The sequence below is a fragment of the Hypanus sabinus genome, chromosome 8, assembly GCF_030144855.1.
Source record: "Hypanus sabinus isolate sHypSab1 chromosome 8, sHypSab1.hap1, whole genome shotgun sequence".
In the NCBI taxonomy this organism is placed as follows: domain Eukaryota; kingdom Metazoa; phylum Chordata; class Chondrichthyes; order Myliobatiformes; family Dasyatidae; genus Hypanus; species Hypanus sabinus.
In genome coordinates this window covers 30,644,584-30,665,583 of record NC_082713.1, presented here as the reverse complement: position 1 = coordinate 30,665,583, position 21,000 = coordinate 30,644,584, and the positions used below count along the sequence as shown (strand labels likewise).

The following is a 21,000-nucleotide window of genomic DNA, read 5'->3' as shown; positions in this document are numbered from 1 at the left end:
TCTTTTTCAAAAATGGAGATACTATGTACTTACGTCCAAACTTGAGCTCTTCACTTTTACTGCCATCTCCACTGGCATATTTAGCCTGGACCCAAGACTTCCAAGCATTTACCCCGTATGAGTAATTTAATCCTGTACAACATTGTTGGCTAGCAAGAGAATCATGAGAACAGCTTTCTGAAAGCATTAGCCGCTTTTGGCCCTATAAGGGAAAAAGAAATAAAATGAACATCAAAAACTACTCAAGACAGACTAAAGAGAATCTGCCATTTTCACATAAAAATCATAACTTGAACAGACAGGGTAAATCGGCAGATATTTTGTGGACAGGTAACTGAAAAGAAACAATTTGCAAGTTTATGGAAAAATTAGTGGGGAAATGTGACGGATGAAATTGGTCTGCCTACTAGGAACTGATATAGAAAAATTGAGCCAAATGCCAGCCTCCATGGTTCAATGACATCTTAATTATACCAGTTTGTTTTGGGCTAAAATACCACAACACAAATTCACTGACTGCCGTGATAGTCACACCTCTTTTGAATATACAAATTCTTAAAGAAATCTTACCCTTCTTACGGCCCGTGGTATTTCAGATTCTGGTTGCTCCTCATCTGTTGTTACAAGCCCACAGTCAAAAAGGAAATCAACACCCGTATTAAGTTCCAATGGAGCTGAAATATAAAGTACAAAATTCTATGTTTAAGTGATTACAGATTTCAACAACATTGGTGTGGAATTAGCAATGTTGGCAAACTGATAATAATTATATATCTTTAGCTCAGTGATGAGGTAGAAGTATTGGACACCAAGTAAGACCACATAGGCTGCATTTCCAAATTACATCTGAAATATCAATGTTTCCAGAATGGTGTGTAATTATAAACATGTCCTTGTTTCACATTACTATGCAAACTTGAACAAGTTCTACTTTTAATGGATCATGCTGGAGCTGTAAATTCCACAATGAAAATAATCAGTAGTGTGCCCAACTAATGCATTTCTGTACATGCTTTTGAAATTCAAAGCAGCTGTCTTTTGGGTAAGAGACTGGACCACGATTCTGCTTGCTCTCTCCAGTAAGGGCTAAGATCATAAGGTAATATTTCAAAGATCAGAAACATGATCACTGGTGCTCTGGCCAATATTAATCCTTTTATTAAAGCAGGCACTAATCATTATCATACTACTGCTTTCGGGTGTTTCCCAAATCAGCTAATAAATCATTTGTTACTATAGTGACAACAGACCAAAATATGAAATGTCTGGAATACGCACTGGGGGTAGTTCCAGGCTATGAAAATGCTAAAGAGTTCCATGTCAATCTTTCATCTAATTGTAAGACCTTTTGCAAAGTGGTAATAAGCCTTATGATGTTGCATCCATCATAACAAAAGTTACTTGTGAAATGTCTATTCCACTGCTTGCATCAAACTGGGAAACGTGCTGGTAAAAGTTAGTGCTACACGATCTCACAGCTTCTAGAATTCAGGTTTGACCCTAATTTTCTGCAGTGTACTTTGTATAGTTTCCATGTGACCATATCAGTTTAAAGTTAGTACTCTGGTTTTCTCCCATATCCTAAAGACACGCCAGTATGTTAATTTGCCTTTGGTGTACGTGGGTAGCAAAGAGATCAAAGGAGAATAAAGTAACTAGATTACAGGGAAATAAGAAGGGAAGAATTGGGACTAATAGGATTGCTTTTCTGGGCATTGACTCGGACACAAAGGGCTAAATGGCCACCTTTTGTAACAGTCTAATAAAGAAAAGCAGTCGTTCAATTTCATGATTCAGATTAGCAGTATATTGAAATTTATAAAGGTCTAAATTACAGTATGAAAAAAAAGTTAAACTGATTTGCAGGATGTTGCACAAACCTAACTTTGATTAGTTTAAAGTAGTACAACAATTGCTCATACTTACTTTTGGGAAAGTCTGCTTCCAAATCCTGTCCTGGTTCATCCAAGACATTAGCCATTTTAACTGCCATGGCCAAGACATCATCTCTGGCAGGTCCAAATAAGTCACAGTCTTCTAGGAGGCCATCAGCACTCTGATTGCTAGCAAGATCTGGGCCAGATAAAGAAATTGCAATTACATTTTACTGCGTAGTCTGCTTGATTGGCACTCACCTATCTTCTTTGCCGATGCTCTCTTACCACCTTGAAGGTGGTTCATCATAGGCAATGAACACTGATTTTGCCAGTAATAGCAATATCTTATCTATACACGAGGAATTTCGATGAGAGAATGAGAGACAGATGCTAAATACCTATTCCTTGCATTAAAGGCAGTTTATATGATGCCAAAATACATCAAAACATGTAAACCTAACCAAAAGACATGTAAACTTACAAGTAAAATTGGACATCATTTTTTAACTCTTACTTAAGCTGCTTTGCTTTTCATTCATGTTCTCAGTTAACGTATGATCATTTAAGGATGCTACACATAAAGACCAAACAAGTAAGAGTACTGACACTTAATGAGTACTCATTTTTAAGTAACAAGTTAAGCATTCAAAGTAAATTTATTATTAAAGTACATATGTGTCACCATATAGAACCCTGAGATTCATTTTCATGTGGCATACTCAATAAATCTATAATAGAATCAATGAAAGACCACACCAGCATTGGAGTTCAACCTGTGTGTAAAAGACAACAAACTGTGCAACTAGAAAAGAAAGAAATTATAAAATAAAATAAGCAATAAATTTCGAGAGCATGACATGAGGAGTCTTTGAAAGTGAGTCCACAGGTTGTAGGAGCAATTCAATGAAGGGGGCAAGTGAAGGTGAGTGAAGTTATCCCCTTTGGTTCAAGAGCCTGAATAACAATAACTGTTCCTGAACCTGCTGGTGTGAGACCTGAGGCTCCTGTACCTTCTTCCGGATGGCAGCAGCAAGAAGAGAGCATGTCCTGAGTGGTGGGGGTACCTGATGAAGGATGCTGCTTTCCTGCGATAACTTTTCTTGTAGATGTGCAATGCTTAGAAGGGCTTTATCTATGATGGGCCGAGCCATATACACAATGTTCTGTAGGATTTTCGTTCAAGGGCATTGGTGTTTCCATACCATGCAGCCAGTCAATATGCTCTCCAATACACATCTACAGATGTTTGTCAAAGTTTTAGATGTCATGCCGAATTGTCGCAAACTCCAAGGTGCAGTGTTCTTTTGGAATTGTACTTATCTGCTGGACCTAGAACAAGTCGTCCAAAATATTAAAATCAAGGAAAGTTTCTGATTCAAAGATGAACTTTGGAAGCCTTTGGAAACTACATGATGCACTATGATCAGAAAGTTACAGAGCAGGTGCACATTTTAGGGCAACTCACCGCGAGAAAATTTTAGGTAGCAAGGAAGAATGGGTGTAATACTTTGAATTCATAAAGCCTCAAAAAAGATTCACATTGCAGTTAAGGCTTTGGAACAAAGAGAAGGGTATCATAAAATGAAAATTACACTTACCACAAAGGTCTGATGAAGCTTTCTCCATTTCCTCAGCTTCTGCTATCATCTCTGCCATAGCGAGTATGTCAGCTTCAAATGGGTTTGAAGGGATTTTAACTTTCAGTTCCTCTATCGTCTCTACTATTTTATCAGCACTGTCTAAAGTGGTAGGAAGGAACATCGGAATAGGGACCTGGTTTACAAACCACACAACAGCTTGTTAACAAATATAGGAGATCCACTAACAAAATTATCAAACATTTCTATACTTGTACATTTTGTTCCACTTTTCTTTATGTGTGAATGTAATTAAACCTATTCCCCAAATTACTGCCCACAATTGAAAACACTTCAAGAACTTGCTATCAACCAACTCAATAATCAACATTTCTGCAAAACATAGGTATCTTATACTCCTCCTCAACAAACATAGATATTACAAAATATTTTTACTCAACAATTCTAGTCTTCCCATTAAAATAACAACATTTGTTCTCAAGACCAGTCTAATCCTCTGAAAACTCTGCAAACATTTGTGTGTGTGTGTGTGTGTGTGTGTGGGGGGGGGTTATTCTGCTTGTTGAAAGTCGCTTTGCCGTGAATGGTTAGTTTACAAACTGCAGCTGGCTTTCTCATTGGTTAGCCATCAAGAGTCCAGTTTCAAATATCTCGGGTCTAAAATAACAACATGTGGAAGAGGCTTGTTCTCTCTTCCTTTCAGGCATTTGGGAATACCAACATCACTGGGAAGGTACGCTCTGCACGAGCTTTTAGCCAAGGGTAGTTGTTGAATATTCAGCTTTGTACTGTCTGTACTTTGGGGAAACATGAATGCTTGGCTGATTTTTAAAACGTTTGCAAATAAATAAATAATGAATATTCTTATTCACAGTCAGTGTTTTGTGTCTCACTTGCTAGACCTAAAAACCTGATTCAATGTTACAACAAACCAAGCATTTTTAATGCAATATCCTCAGTAATAATGCAGAGTAACTGCTGCCTTCCACAAAGCCCTCTCACCTTTACAAAAGTCAGTATAGTTTCCTGCTGTGCCTAAAATTGATTAAACCATTCAACATATAATAATTTCATCAGCTTATGACAGAATTATCAGAAGTTCTATCATACCCCAAAATGAAACTGAATAACCAAATACAGCAGATTCATGCAACACACACAAAATGCTGGTGGAACCCCAGCAGGCCAGGCAACATCTATAGGGAGAAGCGCCGTTGATGTTTTGGGCTGAGACCCTTCGTCAGGACTAACTGAAAGAAAAGATAGTAAGAGATTTGAAAGTAGGAGGGGGAGGGGAAAATGCAAAATGATAGAAGACTGGAGGGGGTGGGGTGAAGCTGAGAGCCAGACAGGTGATTGGCAAAAGGGATACAGAGCTAGAGAAGGGAATGGATCCTGGGACGGGAGGCCTAGGGAGAAAGAAAGGGGGAAGGGAGCACCAGAGGGTGATGGAGAACACACAGAGAGATGGGCAGAGAGAGAAAAAAAACTAAATATATAAGGGATGGGGCAAGAAGGGGAGGGGCATTAACGGAAGTTAGAGAAGTCAATGTTCATGGCATCAGGTTGGAGGCTACCCAGCCGATATACAAGGTGTTGTTCCTCCACCCTGAGTGTGGCTTCATCTTGACAGTAGAGGAGGCCATGGATAGACATATCAGAATGGGAATGGGACGTGGAATTAAAATGTGTGACCACTGGGAGATCCTGCTTTCTCTGGCGGACAGAGCATAGGTGTTCAGCGAAATGGTCTCCCAGTCTGGATCTGGTCTCACCAATATATAAAAGGCCACACCGAGAGCACCGGACGCAGGATACCACACCAGCTGACTCACAGGTGAAGTGTCGCCTCACCTGGAAGGATTGTTTGGGGCCATGAATGGTGGTGAGGGAGGAAGAGTAAGGGCAGGTGTACCACTTGTTAAGCTTGCAAGGATAAGTACCAGGAGAGAAAAGATCGGTGGGAAGGGATGGGGGGATGAATGGACAAGGGAGTCGCGTAGGGAGTGATCCCTGCGGAAAGCGGGGGGGGGGGAGAGGGAAAGACGTGCTTGGTAGTGGGATCTTGTTAGATGTGGCGGTAGTTACCGAGAATTATACGTTGGATCCGGAGGCTGGTGGGGTGGTAGGTGAAGACAAGGGGAACCCTAACCTGAGTGGGGTGGTGGGCAGATGGGGTGAGGGCAGATGTGTGGGAAATGGGAGAGATGCATTTGAGAGCAGAGTTGATGGTGGAAGAAGGGAAGCCCCTTTGGAAGGAAGGAAGAAAGACATCTCCTTCGTCCTGGAATGAAAAGCCTCATCCTGAGAGTAGATGTGGCGGAGATGGAGGAATTGTGAGAAGGGGACAGCATTTTTGCAAGAGACTGGGTGAGAAGAGGAATAGTCCATGTGATTCATAAGTGATTTGAAGCATCAAACAACCAATCAGGTATCAGAAGCACTAAAGGACAATACAGCACTAGAGAAACAATCTACTAAAGGAACTCAGTAGGTTGAACTGCTGAGTTCTACCAGCAGATTGATTGTTGCTCCATATTTCAGTATCTTTAGTCTCTTGAGTCACCTGCCTTACAGCCCACAATGTCTATGCCAACAACAATGCCAATCTAACAAATCCCATATGGTCCATACCCTTCCATTCTTCGCCTGTTCATACAGTTTGTCTGTCTAAATGCTTCTCAAACATTGCTAGTGTATTCGCTCCTACCACTCACCTGGCAGTAGGTTTCAAACATTTACCGTGTAAAAAAACAACCAGCAGGCACAAACTACAGTTCTCAGAAATACTAATACAGAATAGCCCTCATGTCAGATGAACAGAGTAAAAAAAATTAGGTTGGGGGGGGGGGGGGGGGGGAATGTAGGCACTGAAAAAAGACATACACACATACATGCACATCCTAAACTCAAGATTCTGCAGATGCTGGAAATCTTGAGCAACCCACACAAATTGCTGAAGGAAGTCAGGCAGAAGGGGGAATAAACAGTCCATGTTTTGGTCCGAGACCCTTCTATAGAAATGTCACTATTTCCCACTGTGTTATAATTACTCTATTAGCTTTAACAGACAAAAATTACAGTCGGCCCTCCTTATCCGCAGATTCCGCATGCGCAAATTCAACCAACCACGAATCATGAAAACCCGGAAGTGCTCTTCCAGCACTTCTTGTACGAGCATGTATGGGCTTTTTTTTCATCATTATTCCCTAAACAATGTAGTATAACAACCATTTTACATAGCATTTACATTGTATTAGGTATGATAAGTAATCTAGAGATGATTTAAAGTATACGGGCGGATGTGTGTGGGTTATCGTGCATCGGGATCGAAAAAAATCGGAAGTTCTCTTACTAAGTAAGTCGGAACAGGTACATCTGGTATTATTTAGCGTCAGTTAGTCAAATGTTTGTCTTAGTAATATAGTATATATTTTACCTTTCTATGGATATAAAACACTTAAGAATGTATGTTTCAGCGCCGGGCCCGGGAACAGAAGTTCTTGGGACTCGGGACAGATCGCTCCCGAGTGCACTCTCCACCGTGCCGGGATGATGTGGAAGATCAAAAACTCAAAACTCCAAAACCCAATAATTAAACCACTGTGTTGCTTAGTAATAATTGTAGCTTTCATCGGAGCAGAGCCTTTCTCACTTTGTCCTTTAAAATTGTTCTGATCATTAATCGACGTAGCTTTTACAATGACCGATGATGGTGTTCCACCCCTTTTCGATGGCTTTATTATTTCCACTTTATTTTCAATCGTGATCGTGACTATTTTCGTGAACAGAATTACTGCGCATTTGGATCTCTGGCACCGGGTCCTAATGTCCACCGCACTCAGACAGGTTAAATAAGGTCTGGGATTCCGCTGGGTCTTAAGGTCCACCGCATTGACACAGATTGAATAAGGGACCTGAGCATCCGCGAAATCTGGTATCCGTGAGGGGTCCCGGAACTAATCCCCTGCGGATTAGGAGGGCCGACTGCATAGTAAATTTAAAAGCCAATCAAAACTCTTTTGCAGCAGCAGAGTTTGATGCTTTAATCATTCTCATGACTTTCAATCAATCATACATTTAAACTGTGATCCTAAACAGGAAAAATAAATTCATCTTGATTGACAATGGCTACCAAGTAAATAAGCACATTTTACTCAAAAGGCTTTGAAATATGACCTGTAAAACTTACCGGGATTGGCATAGAGAAAGGCACTGGGGTATTTTGACAATACATATGCATAGGCACTGGTATGAAGACTGGCACAGGGATGGGTACCACAATCAAATGTGGCTTCCATTCCTCTTCTGAAACAGAAATCAAAAATTTTCAAAAGTGTGTTGGAATGCTTAATTTCCATGCTGACTCAAAATTACTGATTTAATCTTAGTAAATTTTAACTGCTTTTTGTAAGCAGTATGGAACTTCAAATTCCACCAATTCTTCCCCAAGCAATAACAAACACATTCTGTCATTAATGAGAACAACTTCTTTAAAAATAGTGACAAATGATCTGATAATCCAAGACTTACAGATCTGTGTTGTATAAGTAAGGGCCACAATGGGGAATAAAACAAGGCATGGTGAACATCTGACTAAAAGTACTCTTCCAAGCTGAGGCATCCCAATATTTAACGTGTTGAGCAATGTACAATAACTGTCAATCCTAGAATACGCACAGTATTTGCATGTAGATAGGCAGTGAGATTGGCAGACAGCTTCTGAATATGATATTTACAAATACTACCAGAAGAACAGGACAAATAATGATGGACAATGTCAAGATTGAAACAAAAATCAGACCAATCCAGGTGACGTGCTTTCATTTCTACCAACCCCCCACCTCTTGATGGAAGGAAGTTTTAAGATTATAGAAAAACAAAAGTATACTTCAGGATTCTCAAATTTAAAATAACTGAAGAACAAAATTAAGGGAAGCCCCAAGACAAACGATCATGCCTTTTTTTCTACTGTCCTTGGAATGGGAACTCATGGTCTCTGTAACCTGGATTATTTGTCTGGGAACATCACCTATTTACTTTGTACAGTCAATATTACAAAATTAAAAGAATATGCAAAGAATTTAATTCATCTTCCACTTGTGTGCAAGATGATAAGAGGAATAAATTGAGTGGAGGGAAAGGTTAGATTGATTTAGAGTAAATCAAAGATGGGCACAACATTGAGAAAGTAAGGAGGCATGGGATCCAAGGGGACCTCACTTTGTGGATCCAGAATTGGCAAATTGGCAGGCAAAGAGTGGTTGAAGACGGGTCACATTCTGCAGGGAGGTTGGTGATCAATGGTGTGCCTCAGGGACCCCTTCTCTTCGTGGTTTTTATAAATGACCTGGATGAGGAAGTGGAGGGATGGGTTAGTAAGTTTGCTGATGACACAAAGGTTGGGGGTGTTGTGGATAGTGTGGAGGGCTGTCAGAGGTTACAGCAGGACATCAACTGGCAGATGGAGTTCAACCCAGATTAAGTGTGAAGTGGTTCATTTTGGTAGGTCAAATATGATGGTAGAATATAGTATTAATGGTAAGACTCTTGGCAGTGAGGAGGATCAGAGGGATCTTGGGGTCCCAGTCCATAGGACGCTCAAAGCAGCTGCGCAGGTTGACTCTGTGGTTAAAGTGGCATATGGTGTATTGCCCTTCATCAAATGTGAGATTGAGATCAAGAGCTGAGCAGTAATGTTACAGCTATATAGGACCCTGGTCAGAACCCACTTGGAGTACTGTGTTCAGTTCTGGTCACCTCCCTACGGGAAGGATGTGGAAACCATAGGAAAGGTGCAGAGATTTACAAGGATCTAACCTGGATTGGGGAGCATGCCTTATGAGAATAGGTTGAGAATAATGGAGCGACGGAGGATGACAGGTGACCTGATAGAGGTGTACAAGATGCTGAGAGACACTGATCGTGTGGATAGTCAGAGGCTTTTTCCCAGGGCTGAGATGGCTAACACGATCGGGCACAGTTTTAAGGTGCTTGGAAATAGGTACAGAGGAGATGTCAAGGTTAAGTTTCTTTTAAAAAACAGAGTGGTGAGTGCGTGGAATGGGCTGCCAGCGATGGTGTTGGAGGCAGATACCATAGGGTCTTTTAAGAGACTCCTGGATAGGTACATGGAGCTTAGAAAAATAGAGGGCTATGGGTAACCAGAGGTAATTTCTGAAGTAAGTACATGTTCAGCACAGCATTGTGGGCTATAGGGCCTGAATTGTATGGTAATGTTCTGTGTTCACTTAACAATAAATAGCTATGTTCTTCTACAATCTACTATACAGATTTAATCTTTACTTTCCTCATTTACCTGTTTGACATCCTTTGGACTTCATTTCAGGTTTACAGGAGATACCCTTATTTTGAGTCAAGGGTTTGCACAGTATTGCCTTGTTCTTCAGTGTCACAGGAGGTGGAGATGGTGGTGAAGGTGGTGGAGGTGGAGGTGGCGGTGGTTGTTTTGACGATCGAGTCTGTACAGATGCCTAATAAAAAAAAAATTTAATTAGAAATATACAGGATAGTTAAATTATTAGAAAAATGAACAAGCAATTTTACCCCAAATTGATATATCACACATCAAACTGTAAAGACAAGGAAATTTCCAGGCTGAATTTTTTGTCTGAGACAGTCAGCTAATTTCAGTCATGGGGGTAGTAGGACTAAAACATGAGGCCTCCCTCCACACAAATCACAGCATGTTTCTGTTCCAAGTTACTATCTGGAGATGCCTGCTCAAGTGTACCTGTGTGGTCATTGAAGAGACGACAGAATCAGGTTGAGCTGTGCTGTCTCCCTCACATTCACTGCCCAAGCTTGCACGTGAAGAATGGCCACTGGGTGAGGTACCAGAGTGCTGCTTGTAATCACAAATGAACCCCAGAATGGGTTAGTAGGGTTAAAATGGGGAGGGTGGGGGAGTGGAGGGGGAGGGGAGGGGGGAAAATGAAAAAAAATCATTGATAATTTGTCAAAGAATATATGGAATGTAACTAAATGTTATGAAAACAATGTGATAACTGAAAACACAACATTCCAAATCCCAGAATTTCTCCAAACTTTTAATACAAAATTTGATTTTATTCTTTGAATACAAGAACTCCTATCTTCAGGTCACTGCAATAAACAGTACATTGTATTTTCCCCATCTCGGATCCCCAACAAAATACAGCTTCTTTTTAGTGGCGTTTTAATGATTATTTACTATTTGAGGGTGCTGCCATTCATAATATAGCATGCACTAATTTTTTGTATTCTACAGCTGTGGAGATGAATTATTACAGTTAAGGCTCCTGAGCCTTCTCATCTAATGAACAGAATCTTAAATATTAAAATCAAAATATGACCATAAACAATAACCCAGCAGACAGAAGAGGACCAGAAACCCCCTCCCCTGTCTGCAGTCACAATTGTATTGAATTTCCAAGAAATCTTTTTTTTAAATATCTTAACACAAGTTTTTTTTCAAATAAAATTTACAATCAAGCAGATGAAGGGAAGGAACTCTGATCATATATGCACAGAATTACCCTCCATTTGATTGAAAACAATCTTTCTGGACACAAATAATATTGAAGATTTTCAGTGCAATGCCACCTCCCCCTTCCAGGGGTCGTGCAACTGTGCAAGCAACTCGCAATAAAAGCAGTTAATGCTTTACAAACTGAAATACAAACAAAATATGCTTAAATACACAATTCTGATGAAGAGTCAAATCTGAAACTTTACCTATTTTTCTCTTTCAGATGTTGAATGGCCTGTACGTTTCCAGCATTTTTTTGTTTTTATTTCAGATATTCAGCATTCACACTGCTTTTTACCAATGCTTTGCTGATTAACTCCTTAATAAATAAAAGTTATATAAAGTAAATGGTTAATAATGGATTTGAAGGTAGGATAAGCACAAAGATAAATCAAATGCTCCATGGAACAGTGCAATTCTGGCAATGCTGGGATTGTGGAGGGCAGCTGTCTAGTTTTGAGCGAGTAATACAAATACAAGATAAAAAACTGGAGTTTTGATTACTGGAGACCACTTATTTTGCAGAACTTTCCTTCTTATGATTACACTGGTGGCAAGGAATCCATCACAGGACAGATTGCGCACGGTCTGTTAAGAAAGTGAGCTTGATAAGCTATAGCATCTTTGTTCAGGCTTACATTTGTGTATCCATTACGTTTAGGCAGCAGTACGCAAATTCAGAAACAAACTCTCATATTCTGCAGAATAACACAAAAAGAGTTTAAGACTTAAGTGGTTTAAAATAATACTGCTGCTTCCTGACATGATCAACATGTGCAACATGCCTGAATTGTACAGAGTGCATCCATTTCCATGGGAACCTTTCTGTGATTGGAACCAACTACCTTGTTTCAAAAAGCTATGAATGGAATATGGATGCACATACCTCGGACATTCAGAGTTCAATCCCTCAACTGTTCAGCTAGTACCCGGGGCATGGGAGGAAGCATACTGAATGTGGAGTTAAAATGGCAAAAAAAAACATTTCAATCCACTCCTATGGTAGGTGGAAGATCATTCAAAACAAAAAAAACTTTACTTACTTCAAATTTCGTGGGAGAGGGAGTCGGAGAGGGAGTTGGAGACGTCGCATTCTTAGACTCCTGCGCCTCATCTGCAAACAAAAGACACAGATTGTTTGAAACAAACTGAGCCGATGTTTGTGACTGTGCACATTCGAATTTGCGCACAATTCTGGGTGTGCATGTTTACAAAACCTCAGTAAGCTGTCAACTTGCAAAAAAAAAATCACCCACATAACGTGGAAGTCACTTGAGGTCACCACTGCACATCTCTGTAATTGCACTCGTCTGTGCTAGTCGTGCAACATGTGCACGGCAAATTACAAGCCAGAGGTTCTGGGACAAAATACAATTAATGAAATTATTTTTTTCATTTTAGGGAATTTCATACATGTTTAATGCATTTGTTTTCATGACTAAATGAAACAAAAACATTTTTGAAATGTTGGCAACTGAATGAATGGGCTCGAGAGGACTCAAGGCACACATTCTGACATCTGGGATTTGGGCATGGATTACGGCTTGGCCAACGGGTCATACCTCTGCACTACTTGAAATGTAAAATAAATCCAGAGGGGTTCAAACAAGCATCTACCAGGCATTAGCCCACTGCACAAAACTACAATCCATACCAAGTTAACTCCAATTGAGATCTAAATGAGGTAAAGTAAAATGTGACTAAATCTGGATCTAGGAAAACTGCATTCACTCAATGCAGATGTTACACATAAAAGAAACTTCATCTGAACAACAATAAAACTGAACTTCACTTCCAGGTTGAAACACAATTCTACTGTTCACACAGAATAGAATCAAATTCAATGAAAACATTTAGCTATTAACTACCAATTTCAAATTTCTGCATTACAAATCAAGGCAGAAAGTGTTCATTGTTCTAAAGGAAGGATATTTCCGAGACACAGAAAACAAAGTGAAGTCATTATATGAATATTTGCTTTAAAAAAAGCCAATTGAAATGTTCTCAATGACCAAAGACACAAAGGTGTTTTTAAATCATTTACTATGTTGGGTTATTTATCAGGCTGCAAGTCTGCAAATCCTTTGCAGAATCTAAAACTGAACCTTCTGAATAAGATATTAGTAAATTTGCTTTGTCACTGATAATTCACCAAGAATGGATGTAATTATTGAGGCAGAAAAATAAATTTTTGTACCCCTTCCTCAAATTTTATCTTAACAGAAGGACATATGTAGACATGAATGGGTTCCTTTGAGTCAGTTTCAGATGAAAAATATCCTATTAAAGCACCTTTAATTGCTGTAAGCCAAACTTAGTTCACCTTGCCAATGGACCAGGACTTGAAATGGATCAGGCCCACATGGCAGCTGGTGTATAATAGCAAACTAACATGGGAGGAAACCAGATACGGGCATCAATCACAGTTCATGGCCCTTCACCCAAGAAAACACTCCATTCTATCAACCAGGAGAGATTATGGAGGTTCCTCCTCAGACTTGGCCAGCTTCAAAAATATTATCCTCCTTTTGTCCCAGGATGTTTGCAAAACCAGATCCTCACCAGGAGATCTACCACAAACCAATCGCATTGTACAATAGAGCCATGTCAGTCTACTTCATCAAACCACCTTATCCACAGCAATATGAGGCTGCCTCCACAAAGTTCTAGTACAGTTAACCCACAGGAGGATCAGGAAACCGTGTAATTTTCATAGCCTGAACTCCAAGGTCTTACCAACCTTAGTCAGTGTGTTTCAGCACACAATCGAGGCACAATATCTTGGAGCAGAATGCTTTAAAAGTAAGGCACGAGAAAATTTTAGCTTTAGAGCCTTAAATGCAACATTAAGCCAATTAGTTCTTTCAGAAAATAATGAAATGTAAATCAAATGATGTGCAGTCCAATCATCTTTCACGTTTCCAAATATCCCAAGCTATAGAAAAAAAATTACTTGTAATACCACATTCCTCACTTTTCAAATTATTGACAGTCCTAGGAACAAAACACCTGACAAAAATATTTGCAGAACAGGACATGCACCCATACCATAAGATTATAAGTCACAAGAGTAGAATTAGGCCACTTGCTCCCAATGAGTCTGCTGCCTTTACTTCATAACCTTTGATGCCCTAACTCACTAAGAACCTATCAACCACCACTAAATACATTCAACGACTTGTCCTCCACTCGTTGGAGGCCAATGGATGTGGCAATGGATTCCACAGAAACGCCACCCTCGGGCTAAAGAAATTCCTTTTCATCTCTGTTCTAAATAGAGAACCACTATTCTGAGGCTGTGTCCTCTGGCCATCAACTCAACTACGAGTATGGTTCCCAACCTTGGGTTCATGCACCCCTGGTTATTGGTGAGGCTCCAAGGAATAAAAAAGGCTGGGAAACCTGCACTATAGGAAACGTTCCCTTCACATCCATTCTACCTAGGCCTTTTAGTATTCAAAATGCTTCAATGAAATTCCCTGACTCATCCAAACTCTAGCAAGTACAGGCCCAGAGCCATCAAACATTCCTCATTCCTGGAATCATTCTTGTGACCTTCTCTGGACCCTCTCCAAAGACAGCACATCTTTTCTTAAAGGGGTCAAAACTGCACACAATACTCCAGGTGCAGTGTACCCAGTGCCTTACAAAGCCTCAGCATCACATCCTTCCTCTTAAATTCTAGTTCTCTCAAAATGAATGCTAACATTGCGTTTGTCTTCTTCATCACCGATTTAATCTTTAGGAAATCCTGCATGAGGATCTCAAAATTCTTTTGCACCTCTGATTTTTGAATTTTTTCCCCATTTATTAAATAACCTATGCCTTTATTTCTTCTACGAAAGTATCTGACCATATACTTCCTGTATTCCATCTGTCCATTTTTCCAGTACATCTAAATCCTTCTGCAGACACTCTTCTTCCTCAATACTGCCTGTCCCTCCACTTATATTTGTATTGTCTGCAAATCTGGCCACAAAGCCACCAAAGCTATCATCCAAATCACTGACATACAACATGAAAAGAAGTGGTCCCAACACCAATCTCTACAAAACACCACTAGTTAACAGTAGCCAACCAGAATAGGTCCCGCTTATTCTGACACTTTGCCTTCTGCCAGTCACCCAATCTTCTAACAACGCTGATCTTTCCTATAATATCATGGGCTCGTAACTTCATGTGCAGCACCTTGTCAAAGGTCTTCTGAAAATCCAAATAAACAGCATCCACCAACTCTCCTTTGTCTATCCCACTTGTTACTTCCTCGAAGAATTTCAATTGATTTGTCAGGCATGATTTCTCCTTAAGGAAACCATGCTGACTTTGTCCAAGCACCCCGAAACCTCATCTTTAACAACACCTTCACAACCACGGAAGTCAGGGTAACTGGCCTATAACCTTCCTTTCTTCTGCCTCCCTCTCTTCTTAAAGAGGGTGACATTTGAATTTTCCAGTCCTCCAGAACCATTCCAGAAACTACTGATTCTTGAAAGATCATTGCTAATGCCTCCACTTACCCGCTTCACCACTCCTCCTCTCCTTACCCATAACTTTATCCATCTATCATCAGGACTTCAGTCATGAACAATGTTGGGCAAACATCACCTTGCACTGCTTTATTTCAAAACATAGACTGGAGCAGGTTGGTGTGTGCTACAAAGAAGCATTTCTCTGAGAGATTTCTAGTGCTACCCTGAACAACGGAAGTGAATTACAGTATCATACAAACCAAATGATTAAATATGTGTGTGGCCAGCAGTTTTGTGACGCCAGTGCAAATGGTTGATTATATTTGCTTCCATGTGCAAGCTAGATATTTTACTGCATTAGTATCCCAGAGACACTGCTAATCACATCACATCAACTAGGGAATTTAAATACATTTGAATTTATTTTAAAGAGCTCTGGAGTGAAGAAAATAGTATCAATAACATTAACTAAACAATCCACTTGACAGATGTAGAAATCTACCTTAAGCAATGTAGTCCTTCAACAAGATCAAAGTGTCAGCTGCAGTATAACGATTTCACTGACTGCTTTGAATTGCAACACTGTTGATGAACCATACAACAGCAGTTATCCAAATGCAATGCTCTGACGGAACACTAGTACAAATCCCAGGTCTCAATAAAGGGGCAAAAATAACATGACTTAAATCAAAGTACTATCACATTCATTCCCCACTTATAAAATATTTTACACCTCAATTCAGTGCAACTGGATTTGAAGAATACACATTGTATTTGGGATTACTGCCACTTCACCCCTTTAATGTATAGTCAATAATGCACCAGCAAGGAAGGAAATTACAAGAAAATGACTCTTAAGCCAATATACTTCACCGTTAGAAAGCACATTCTTCCGATACTCAAAATTCATTAACAGACCGATTCCATGAGTATATTATCTGCAATGGTAAACCACCAATCACAAGAGCAATAAATGATGGCCTGTGCTAGCAATGTGTGCAAGCTATGTATAAATAAAACACCTAGCAGTATTTCACCTTAGTAGTTTTACAGATCAATGCTTTCTTAACTTTATCCAACTCTGAATGACTGAACTTCAAGATGGAAACTGATTATTTTTCACAAATGACTTGGCATTATATGAAATTTCAGATGCCCAATGCAACAATTCACTTTAATCTCAGTTAATTATGCCGAAGCCAAAGCAAAGCCCTAATATGGCAGTTGCTTTAATTCACCTTATATTGATCCAAATTCCAGGAGCAAATAGCCCAGCAAGCCAATATAATGTATTTAATGAACCACACAACAGAAATGCATAATGCTAAATTATAAATTAAATAGCATGGTTCATCACGATGCTCTGCACCTTTCATTGGAGGTTTTCAGGAGACAGTTCATGTAACTGGCTTTTCACTAAAGCTATTTTTGAAAACAAATAAAATTTAAATGGCTAAATAGAGCATTTTTGACATTTTAGACATCTTATTGAATAACGTGGCAGACTTGAGAGGCCAAATGGCCTATTCCTATTTATTACAAGAACTTATTACTTTTTACAACCCTCAACCACCAAGGCAAATCAGAGACAAAATTTCCACTGTTGTACAGTAACAACCATGAGTTCCTACTCCTTGCAAAAAGGGCTGGGGCAAAAATATGTTGTGGCGTTGGTGGTGGTGTCTTAAGACAAAAGGGAAAGAGCCGAAAAATAAAACATAATTCTGTACAACACACAGCTCAAAGCGAAAGTCATACTAAAAAGGTTTATCTATGATGACCAAGTAGTAGTGAAACAATAATCAAAACCTGCCTCACCAATAATCTAAACAAACTTACCATTTCTCAAAAGTTAATTACCATTACAAGCAATGATTTTTTTTTAACTCAGCAAGTCCCTTGAACTACATTTTTAAAAATATTAAAAAATCTAATAAAATCATTGTCTTCTTTAACAGTTGAAAAGTATTAAAAAATATATACACTTGTGCTATTACTGTGAAATGAAACAATTAAGGAAATTGGAACACCAACCATAGACACAAGATCTAAATTCTTGATTACGAAATAAAACTATTTAATTTTATTTAAACCTGTTCAACTATGAGACTTCGAAATCATCATGGAAGAATAATCAAAGTTGGGTTGGGGCAGCTATCTTAGAGAACCTAACTGACTTCAAATATTTTTTTTAGTACCTCCACATAAAAAAGTTTATACATTTGCATTTCATGATGTCCTAAGACAAGCTGAAATTGCAAAACTCACCAAAAGTGTGTGTAATCAACACTGCAAAACCCGCCAGTGAGCTTGCATCACTGATAACACTGTCACCAAAGTCAGAAGAATTCATGCTTCACAACACGAGTATATAATCAAGGATGATGCTTCAGTCAATGAATGCTGTATTCCGCATTTTGGATGAAACACTGACTTGCCGCAACAAAGATCCTTTGACACCATATGACAGGTAAGCAAATTCTATCATGAAGCCCTATAATTAACCACAACCAGCTTTTGTTAAACACATTTGTGGACTTGTTAGTTACCAAACGAAAAACAGCAATTCCATGAAAGATCCTCTTTAAAAATAGGCTTTTTTTACAAAATGCCAAGATGAGTGCTGGAGAAGGATACATTTTATATAATTATCAGCATTACTATTTATACCTGAATTTCAAATCAAGTTGTCAACCATCAAACTACCACAAATGCAAAGTAAACCAAAGGTCTGTTGCACTGTCGAATATGAATAAGTGTCATCATGGAACCACCCTAGCATCTCTCAGCACTCAAAATAAAATATTTAATCACCTCCCCCCACCCACCACAACCAATGCGCACGAGTTCCTAACTAAAAGAAGACAGGAAAGCAATTCTTAATAAGCAATGATAAAACAAACCATTTTTACTCAAATGGATATGCAGTGGATATTTCTGAAGAGGCAGGTGTAGAACTGAAATGAGCAAGTAGTGGCCAAGCTAACCTTTCCTCAGAACAAGAGTGCAGCAGGGATAAATGTGTGGGGGGGATGTAATTAAGATAGCAATAACCTGAGAGATTTTGATCAAAATAGTAAAAGCAAAGCTGCAACAATTCATGAGATGATGAACACACAATTACTAGCTGCAATCACGACAGTGAAATCTCTTGAAAGTGAATGTACACTGTCAGGTTTATCATTAAATTACTCAGTTCAGGTTTGACTTTCATCTCGCATTCAGTAGTGAAAATGCTGAGAGACAATGCGCATATCACTGATGGGCCTCTATGGACAGTGTAAATGAATTACCTACAGTGACAAGTGTACAGAGATGCACAGATACAGTGAAGATCAGGTCTCCCAGCAAAGAACGGTCAAGCCGTCGCACCTCAATGGTTGCCGCGAAATGGCTAATAGATCAACAGCTATTAAATCTGTGGTTAGCAAAGCACTGCTTGGTACTGCAGTGCAACTTGCTCTACTACTTTATCACGTCCACTGCCTACAACATGCGGCTTTCTCTCCCCACTTACTGTTAAGCAGACTTTCAGGTCCCTTCTGCGTCGCTAGATTGGGCTGGTTTTGCTGACTGTAGAAGCGCAAGAGGCACTGCTGGTTGCAGAAGTGTTTAATTTCCCCGCGCCAGTGTACCGTTTCCAGAAGCTTGCCCTGACGTTTGCAGGCATGGCATCTGGCTACCTGAAGGACACAGTGAACAATTAGGAAGCAGTCAACTTCCGCACCCAAACAAACATGTTGCACAAGGCAGGTCACAGCTGTTAACATGAAGCATGGAACGAGAAAAGGGCCGTTCAGTCCATCAAGCCTGTTCCTTCCAAAGACCGTGTACAACCTGCCCTCTCAAGGGCTCTACCAAGTACGCTCAGTGACCGGAGGGAAAGTTCTGCAAAATTTCTTCGCACCCTCAAGAATAACAATGTCTCCACAAAATCTATCCACAATCAGTCAAACCTGGCCAGTTGTTCTTCGCAGTTGACAATTCCATGGTCCCAGGAGCACAGGAACCAGTGTTCCATGAAGCATTTGATGATCTGTGTCTGCACCTATCTCTACCATAGATCGTATTTCTAGCCAGATACTTATCCAGCCACATTTTTTTAATGGAGTTAATCGACATCATTAACTGCTTTTGCTAGGAGTTTGTTCCACAGATCCAATACTCTGTGAGGAAGGGGAGAAAGGTAAAATTTGTTTCCAAAGCTGAATGACAATATGGCAAAATTTAATGTCCTAAATACAACAAATGATCTGTAAGAAAACGTCCGTGCTTCTGCTTAACAGTGGCTACATAATCCACGTTCACAATATGCCTGTGGAGAAACAGTGAAAGAAACATTTTTTTTTAAAAACTGCCAAGATAACTAATGTTGGGATATGTAATATTAAAGAACAGATTTCATTTGAATGGAGTACAATGATAAATTTTTCTATTTTAATTCTCATATAAAATATATATAGGCACTAGTCATAGACCATGACGGCATAAAGGTAAATCATCAAAATCATTACCTAATCACCTTTAATCTTCTGATTTTTCTCCCCCAGTCCTGAAGTTCCCAGAACCAAAACTCAGGGTAAGTGCATCTCTACTAACCACTAGCCTCTTCAGTAGCCAAGAAGGAACTTACCTCGTCAATTATGAAAATGCCTTTATAACTCAGAGGCCCATCAGCCCAACATTTTAAAGCCCATTTTCCATAAGATAGTTTCCTGATATTTCACCATATTTGCCAGTAATTTATCTCCCTTTTTAATAGCTATTCACTTCTATTTTCAGAAATGCTCTACATTCAATCCTCTTTGCAAGCACTGACCTAAAATTTGCCGTTGTTTTCTAGTCATAAATTCCTATTCCTGTTCTAAATTCTAAATCCAATCAACATTGCTTATTTTATCACAGACATCTAATGAGCATAATTATACATTTTTCCTTAGTCTCTCCTCAAAATTGAAGTCTTTTTCTTAACCTAAATGCCCCTCAAATAGAGAAAACAAAATAATTTTCTCCTTCTGTTTAAAGGGTCTGTAATTTTATATCATCTAATCACCCTAAATATTGTAATTCCAATGTTTATAGATTTCAAATGTTGGATTAATTAATATTTGTACATATAATTTGGAGACTGGTCTGACCACAGTCAAAAGAAAACATCAGTGACAGTTCTATTTCCACATCCTTTAACTTATTTTCCATGCTGAAATTTGCTTTAACATCAAGAGCCTTCAATACATCTAAACACACACAAAACGCTGGATGAACTCGGGTCGGGAAGCATCTATGGAAAAGAATAAACAGCCAACGTTTCGGGCTGAGACCCTTCTTCAGGGTATCTAGTTCATTTCAATGCCAGAGATCTTTGGAATACAGATCAGAACTGTTTCCTGAGACTCCCTCGGTAGTCTAGGATGCAATTCAACTGCACCATACTGAACAATAATCAACTTATTGGGAGATGGGAAGATGAAATCTTGCATACTAGCCATGCAAAACTTGCTTAACATTTTGGTCTAAAGGAAAAA

At 39.3% G+C, this 21,000-nt stretch overlaps 1 protein-coding gene across 10 annotated transcripts in view; it reads right to left on the bottom strand.

Annotated features, from left to right (window-relative positions):
• LOC132398011 (zinc finger MYM-type protein 3-like) overlaps positions 1–21,000 on the bottom strand; it is a 113,089-nt gene that overhangs the window by 23,528 nt on the left and 68,561 nt on the right. For 5 of the 10 annotated variants that reach the window (XM_059976904.1, XM_059976903.1, XM_059976898.1 and 2 more), the window contains 9 exons: positions 18,993–19,158; positions 12,050–12,120; positions 10,230–10,343; positions 9,795–9,969; positions 7,668–7,783; positions 3,476–3,650; positions 1,927–2,073; positions 571–674; positions 34–202 (listed from right to left, as the gene is read on the bottom strand). In XM_059976904.1, coding sequence (XP_059832887.1) covers positions 34–202; positions 571–674; positions 1,927–2,073; positions 3,476–3,650; positions 7,668–7,783; positions 9,795–9,969; positions 10,230–10,343; positions 12,050–12,120; positions 18,993–19,158 — 1,237 coding nt within the window. The remainder of the gene's footprint in view (positions 1–33; positions 203–570; positions 675–1,926; positions 2,074–3,475; positions 3,651–7,667; positions 7,784–9,794; positions 9,970–10,229; positions 10,344–12,049; positions 12,121–18,992; positions 19,159–21,000) is intronic. The other 5 variants (XM_059976897.1, XM_059976901.1, XM_059976902.1 and 2 more) reach the window with 5 other exon arrangements.